The sequence below is a fragment of the Zophobas morio genome, unplaced genomic scaffold (assembly GCF_036711695.1).
Source record: "Zophobas morio isolate AGI-343-1 ecotype UQ-CSIRO unplaced genomic scaffold, CSIRO_AGI_Zmor_V1 ptg000030l, whole genome shotgun sequence".
Classification (NCBI taxonomy): Eukaryota; Metazoa; Arthropoda; class Insecta; order Coleoptera; family Tenebrionidae; genus Zophobas; species Zophobas morio.
The window spans coordinates 8,814,966-8,823,045 of record NW_026972135.1 but is presented as its reverse complement, the minus strand read 5'-3'; the positions used below and the strand labels follow the sequence as shown (position 1 = coordinate 8,823,045).

Here is an 8,080-nt window from a genome sequence, read left to right as displayed (position 1 = left end):
TATATACCTAGATGGCTCAAAAAATTAATGAATCTCTATTGATTAAATCAGTCTCGACTCACTCCATTTTCCCATAAATTTTTGGAATACTGTTATTTTTAGTCTAATCCACATTGATTTACGTGTCGTTGCAAAATGTTCATGATTTCATCACAAAATTGTGTACCTAAAGTAAAAATTTAACTCGAAAATGCTGGATATGTTTCATTGTATTTTAGGTGCGAGGGAAGTTCTGTCGAAACAACTTTCCACCAATTTTTCTTGCTGTTATATTTGAACATAAACAGTTTATTTTATATATTTTTAAAACATTGTAAAGAAAATAAAAAGTTGTGTTAGACTGAACCTTGTAGGTTTCTCAATCTATTTTCCGCAGCATTTTAAACTTTCAACTCAATTTCTCTCAAAATAGATAGAAATGGATTTCGATGGTTATTTCCCTGTACCCTTCATTCCAAAATAAATAAGCTTATCTGGTGTTGTTTACCGATTTGCATTTTATGACGGACTCCCTACAGTGACCATAATCTCTCCTCTCTTGGGTCGCTACCTGCCGTGCATCCGTACTTTGGGTTGCATAGTTACAAAAAATAATTCTTCTTACTGAAACCGTTTTTGCGGCCGACGACTGGGGACCCTTAAGAAACTAGTGAAAGAATAAATATCTTTTTGAACGAGTACTGAATCATTTCTCAAATATTTTCAAATCCGACCTTGCACTTTAGCAGGTACGTCAACAAACCCGATTCCCTTTGGGGTATCGGGAAGGTACTGAAAAACTACCCGCAAAGTTAAGTTCCAGACCAAAATACAAAAAAGACAAAATTCATATATTCACAACTTTACATCGCTGAAAATTTTACACAGATCTCCGACCCTTCTGCTGTCGTCATCCACTCTCAAATGACATATTTATGACATTAATTTTCTTACCTACCTATCTATCGGCATTATGCAAGTACCTATGAAATGTACATACGTCATATTGTGGATAAGATATCCACAATCACAGATCAAAATATAACCTCACAGGAAACAAACACGATTTTACTATAAAAATACATCTAATCAAATAATTGAATTAATAACTTCAAGTATTTAACAGACCCTATTTTGAGATGTGAAAACTTCGTAAAATAGAGACTAAAGTATTTGAAATTTCCACTTTCATACTTCAAGTAATTCAAGAGTATTTAAAATACTGAGTGAAGTACTTGGAGTAAAGTACTTGGCAAAATCAAGTAGTAAACTCAAGTACATTTTAGAAATACTCCAAGTACCAAGTACCAAGTACCTCAATATAAAAGTACTTCAAGTAAAGTACTTGAAGTACTTAAAGTACTTGAAGTATTACTTCAAGTACTTTTACTTGAAGTACTGAACAGCTCTGTTACCAATTTACCATGCCCACAATAACTTTAAAATATCTGCAAAATTTCATAGTATTCAGTTTTGTAATTCTTGATTTATTCAATAAAATAAATTGACTGATTCTTTAATTTTTTTGAGGCAACTGGTATAACAAAATCCAAAAAATATTAATGGAATGATAAATCACAAGTAAAAAATTTAGCACATTTATACCGCAAAATTTTGATATGAGACAAGCAAGTAGATTCTGACTAAAAATTTTTTATGCTCTTCATAACTTTAAAACATATGCAAGATTTCAAAGCATTCGGTTTGGCAGATTCAAAATTAAATTGCAAAATGTTGTTTTATAATTTTAATTTTTTTTCCAAAAGTCTGTCAAAACACGGATTCATAAACTACATGTATCGGACTTTGATATTTTATACAACTTAAAACTCATTTACTATGTATAATTTTGAAGTGACGTCATCACATTATTTGTGGGGATGACTACAAAAATTTTGGTTAGCGTTTAACCATCTACATGATAATCTTGATATAAATATAAAATTTGACAACAATCTGCCCAATACGGACGGCAATTAAACAGACAGATGGACATACAGACGGCAACGGGAGACCTATTTCTTCGTACTGTAGGGGCATGAAAGGTCGAGAAAACATAAAAATAGAGAGTCGGCCGACGGATTCGATTACAATACTTCCTTCGCTTACGCTCGGGAAGTAAAAATTGACGAATAATAATTAGAGCACAAGGAAAATAAAAAACTATAATGATTAATTTATGTAAAGCTATTGTTTCAGTACCACTATTTCGCTAACAGCTTTTACAAAATCTGGGCTATTTAAAATTGTTGCATGGTCACCATCTACTGTAGTCAGTTGTACAACATCATCGCATATTGTTGATAATTGATAATCATCTGTTTCATGAACCATTGGATACTTTGCTTTGAACAGATGTACTGACGATTGGATTTTCTTATTTTTAAATGTATAGTCAAGCATAGCTTTACAACGTTTATACAGTGCAATGCCAGCTTGTTTTTCTAATTTCACTTCGTCTCTTATTTTGGGAGGTAACAAAGACAAAAATAAGTCAATTTGCTCTTCAAAGTTATTAGACTTCATCAGCATTTCCTAAAAGATACGATTGCGCACGGTGATGATATGAATACAAGTAGTCGTTTACCAGTTACCTCATATTGCGAAAATACGTTCAACGGAATCAAAAGAGAAGAGATTTTTCTCAAAACGGCGGTTTGAAATTGGGTTTCCGTTTCATGCGGGAAGTGTTTTTTTAAAGAAGATGATGAATAAGCTGGTGAACCATCGATTAAAATCAAAATACCAGTATAGCCCTTTTCTTCCAACAAACTGGTCATTTCTAGGGCGACTAGAGTTCCAAATGAATATCCAATAATGTAGAAGGATGTGTCTTTGGATAGAAAACTTTCTATGTGCTAAAAATATAAGTATATAAAATAAATCAACTTTAAAATATGTAAATTTTAGAGAACCGGCAGTGTGTTTTGTGCAGTTCTTTCAATAGAATCCTCTGGATTGTTATAGTTGTACTGTACTCCAACTACATGAGCTTTTAATGAATTTATCAAAAATTCTAATGGTTTGAAGATGCTTTCCACTCCTGGTAACACGAACACCGTCGGAACCTCTAGGTGTGAGTCAACATGACTATTTAATTTAATAGCAGGCAAATGAACAGTTTCGCGATTGGGAATATACGCAATGAATAAATTTTCGCCCTCTTCTGTTTTTTTGTCTAAAACTTCTACAGATTTTTTGATTTTTCCTTCTTCCATTTCAGTTAATCTGAAATTCAGCGCTAAATTATAATACTTAGTTAAAAACATAATAATTACTTTGCGAATGTTAAACTTCTCACATCTTTGGATGTCACGTAGATTTCAAAATCTTTCTCTAAAACTTGAACAATTTCTGTACCCATCATCGAATCCATACCGAGTTCCGCAAATGTCGTATAGTGACTTATTGTTTTCATGTCTTTTATTCCCAAGACATAAGCAACCGTTTCTGCTGCACTAAGACTGTTATCTTTCTGTCGTTTTTCGGCAACTACCATACTAGAAACAACCGGATAGTTATGTTTTAACAGGACATCTAGTACCTCAAGACAGCTGGAAATTTTTTGTTGAACAATACCACCAAACACTAACTCTTTATTCTCCCTCTGCATTTTTGCCGCCAAACCAACCTTTAAAATATTTGCAATTTTAAGAAACCTTTGAAAATTTGTTTAGTACGTCACCGATTGCGCCCCATTGGATAGCCACAGCTGGTAATCCATCTCGCTTTCGATACTCACATATTCGTTCCATAACAGAATTCGCCATACCGTAGTTGCTCTGACCCGGATTTCCACGGCCACAAGATAGTGATGAGAATATGACAAAATACCTAAAGTATATCGTCAGAATCAACCGGTACTTTTTAGTTGTAAATTAACCTTAGTTTTGGGCACAGTTTTCTAGTGACTCGATCCAAATATAGTGTAGCGCGAGCTTTTGGTGCTAACGAAGTTTCGAAAGTTTCTTCAGTTTGATTTTCAAATAGTGCATCTTTAAGAACAACAGCTAAGTTAAAAATAGCATCGACAGGTCCAAGCTCAGTCGCTTCATTGATTAAATCTTCACAGCCTCGCTCAGTGGTAAAGTCTTTCATACAAATTTTAACTTGGACGCCGTATGTTGTCCAAATACTAGAATTGCTAGTGTGTATCTTTACTAGGTGATGAGATTATATTTTACTGTATTCTTTGCTGATGATAACCAGTTTGAATACCCGATCTCGAACTTAGTACTAGTTTTCTTGCACCTCTCAGGACCAACCAGTCGCTTAATTCTAAACCAACTCCACCTAGTCCTCCAATAACGACATAAGTGTACCGCACGTCACAGTGGAAACTTAAAAAACAATAATTTTAACGTATGCATTCTCAGTGATAACTTACCGTGGATTTGACATCATGTGGAATGTACTAACACTATCTTCTTCTTCATTTCGCAGTTTGATCAGTATTCTGCCAATATGTTTACCCGTAATCATGTATCTATACGATTTTTCAACTTCATCTGCACTGAACACAGTTCTGGGAAGGGGTTTTACAAAACCTGCTTCAATTCCCTCGATTAAACGTTTAACCAGCTTGGGCTTCATTTCTTTAAAGTTTCTAAAAACGACATCTAATAATATACCGTGATAGCTAACTTCTTTTTCCATGAACAAAAGATTTAATGTATTGTCATTCGCCAAATCGTATTTCCCAATTTCGATAAACTTTCCCCCCCGTGCTAAACACCTAATTGAAGCCTGCAATTTATCCTCACTTAGGGAATTCAGAACCATGTCAACCCCTTTATTTCGGGTTTCCGTTTTGATCATTTGTTCAAACGAGGTGTCTCGTGAATTTCCGATATGATTGTCTGGAATTCGTGGATAATTTTCTCCTAAATAAGCTCGTTTTTCCTGAGTGCCAACGGTTACATAAATTTCGCATTTATAGTGGAGACAAATGTTCAAGGCAGCTAGTCCAATACCACCAGTGGCGGAGTGAATAAGAACTGATGAACCCGGTTTCATATCGCCAACCTCGAAAAGACGTTAATAAATAGAGAAATTTTGTTCATATGCGTACCATTAAAAGAGCATAAATAACAGTGGAATACACAACAGGAACCGTTGCTGCATCTTCAAGTGTCCAAGAGTCTGGTATTTTCCAAACTGAGGAAGAATCGAAAGTAACATGGGATGAAATACCTTGATCGTTAGTCATCCCAGCCATTCTATGACCACTGTAAATAAAGTGTGTAAGTTTATTTTTTTCCAACAAATAAATAACACCACCTTGAATCTTTACCGGAAAATTCAAATCCTATTAGTATCTCTTGGTCAAGTCGATGTGGTTGTAATATTTCGGGATTTACGCGCCCAGAAGCGGCCATAATATCTTTAAAGTTAACTGATGAATAACTTGTCTACAAACAGTTATCATTTCCTTAGGACCACATAATTTATAACTTACAGAAATCAAAAGTTGTCCTTCTTTTAGTGGTACATCTTCAGATAAATGTCCCTCTAACCATTCGAAACTGGATATGTCTCCTCTACTTTTCAAATCTGCATAAGAATGTTCACAGTCAATCTTTTGTATTTCCTCCAAAATTAAATGTCGATATGTTCCCCACGATTTATCCTTATAAATGTTAACACCCAAATTTTTACTAATTTGTTCACTATAGAACGAATGTTGGGGATCGAATTCCGGAGCATCGTCCATTATGAAGAAACACTTAACTAAATTTCCCTTTGGTTCTCGCCTGATGCAATTTATCAAACCTAATATGCCTTCGGGATCTCTATTTGTTGCATATGCAATAACATCTTTCCCAAGATTTAAAGCGTTTTGTAACTCTGGGATCCAGTTAAAATTATTCGAAGATACTTTAATAAACTCGGGTCTGACATTTTCCATTTTTCTTCGTAATAAAATTATTCTTTCGTTTGGTGTTAAATAATCGGTCAGAACGTCTACTTCAGTAATATCGTTTTTTAAACTGAAATTGATATCTTCACGTGTTAGGATAAATCCGTTTTTGTTAAGTGGCGTGAAGAATTGTTTTAAAGTGTTTCGTTGTTGTAGAATTTTACTACCAACGTACAAAAGTATATTGCTTTCTGGTGTCAAAGTAAGAGTTTCAAATTTTATTCCAGGTGTTTCATCTTCTATGGTTGTTTCTGACGAAATAGTTAGATCAGGAGTTACTCCAGGGATGCGTTCCAAGATTTTATTGACAAAACCTAAGATGTGTTCACTATTTACATTCGTGAATTCGTTGATGATTTCCACAGCTTTAAATCTGTTATCTAAACTATTTTCTAAGATAATTTGAGTGTTGACTCTTACTGCTTCTTCTAATCCTAACGATGAAATATTTGAGATGAATACGTTCTTTTCCAGAACTGGTTCTAATCGCATTTTTTTCTTGAAAATAGATTTTACTTGAATTCCGTGTATTTCAATTCCACCAGACCTAAACAAGGCCAAGCTCTTTGGTTAACTGCAATTCTAGTAAATAGTTTATATAGTTACTTGATCAAGTTGCAATTCTTGTTCACATAAACAGGTAGAAGATATTCTTCTCCACTCTGTTCGTTCACAATTTCTATGTGCCTTAAGGGATCTATAATGATTTTCTTAATGCCAGTAGGAACGAAAAGCAACCTTGTGTCAGACTGAAGAATTTTCATTTGAAGCATATTATCCAGAAAACCACACCAGTTGTGCTTCCATTTAATCAGACCGATAGTACCGTCTGCATTGCATCGTTTAATTGATTTGAATAAACCACTAAAAAAAATATATACAACAAGCTGTTTCTTGTTGGAATCAAACCGACCTGTAATTGTAACCTCTTAGGTAAAATTCCCGATAAATATCGTCTTGTTCCAATATATTTCGTTTATCGTCACTCAAAGAATCAAATTTTGGTAGGATAACTTGTTGTTGGCTTGCATTTGGACAAAGTTGGATACGGCCACTAACTATTAACGAACCTTTCTCAGAATTTCAAAGTTGCCTGTGCCTCTTTGAACCGTTACAAGTAATTTTACGTAACCACTCTTAGGTAATGTAACGGCTTTGATAAACTTACAATTTTCAAATAATACAAGAATATCGACGGCTAAAAATCCTCGAGATTCTGCGTATGATTGCCACACTAAATTTAAATATTCGGTAGCAGGAACAAGGTTACGTCCTGAAAACGTTGTTTTTAATGTTAAGACCATATGACCGAAAAAAACACTTCTAGTAAGCCACGAAATTTATTTTTAAAATATTGTTATTGCCTTATCATTTTAGTTTTTCGCTTTAAATATGAATGCATTGATAAACCACAAATATCGAGTCATGATACTTTTCACATATAAGACAGGATTTATTCAGCAATATTTTTTTTAGGTGGGGTGAGCAAATACATTTTGATCAGAAAGTTATCATGCTTATGATAACTCTAATTTTCATTTCAAAGCATTCAGTTTTGCAGTTCCTGATTAAATCAATAAAATAATTTCAAGAATTTATTAATTTTTTGAGTTACCCTGTATGAGCAAATCCAAAAGATATGAATATTTTGTACATTTTAAATAGGCAAAATTTCGAGGTGACGTCATTAATTTTTTCGAGGAGATAAGCAAATAAATTTTAATTAAAAATGTATATTGTTTATCATAAGATCTGGGGGGGATGATTCGACAAATTTTGGTTAGCGTTTTACCATCCACATTTTATTATAAATACAAAAAGTGACAACAATCGGCCCAGTATTTTTGGAAATTATCTGTCTAATAAAAATACAGGATGCTTGTCATCGAAACGCACTAATAGTGACATCTTGCAAGTATAAACATAAAACGTCGAAATTATATATGTAATACAACACTGAGAAAATAAGTTTTCTCGTTGGTTATTTGTTTGAACGATGTTACATTTTGTCCCTACTTGTGCGGACTGGGCCTCGTTGCAATTTGTTTAGAACTGCTTATGCAGGACATTGATTAGAGGGTGACTCAAAAAAATTAAATTTATTTTATTGGTTAATTCAAAAATGACTCATTCCATTTTCCCAAAAATTTGGGAATGGGGTACTATTATCATTAGTATTAC

The 8,080-nt window shown here is 33.8% G+C and overlaps 1 protein-coding gene across 1 annotated transcript; it reads right to left on the bottom strand.

Annotated features, from left to right (window-relative positions):
• Nucleotides 1-2,166: 2,166 nt before the first annotated feature.
• On the bottom strand, nt 2,167-5,353 carry LOC135137830 (fatty acid synthase-like). The gene is made up of 10 exons (XM_064067581.1): nt 5,260-5,353; nt 5,051-5,207; nt 4,367-5,004; nt 4,164-4,319; nt 3,863-4,114; nt 3,660-3,813; nt 3,258-3,610; nt 2,895-3,207; nt 2,574-2,837; nt 2,167-2,514 (listed from the first exon to the last, which is right to left on the bottom strand). Exons 2-10 carry the CDS (start codon nt 5,195-5,197, stop codon nt 2,167-2,169), a joined length of 2,625 nt encoding a protein of 874 aa, XP_063923651.1. The 5' UTR covers nt 5,198-5,207; nt 5,260-5,353.
• Between the last annotated feature and the right edge of the window lie 2,727 nt (nt 5,354-8,080).

Bases quoted from the DNA above. Each gene is read 5' to 3' on its own strand.
- LOC135137830 (XM_064067581.1), bottom strand. From the start codon at position 5,197: ATGGCTGGGATGACTAACGATCAAGGTATTTCATCCCATGTTACTTTC. The intron at 4,115-4,163 runs GTAAAATATAAT...TAGCAATTCTAG, and splicing joins TATCATCAGCAAAGAATACA to TATTTGGACAACATACGGCG. The intron at 2,838-2,894 runs GTTCTCTAAAAT...TTATATTTTTAG, and splicing joins CTGCACAAAACACACTGCCG to CACATAGAAAGTTTTCTATC.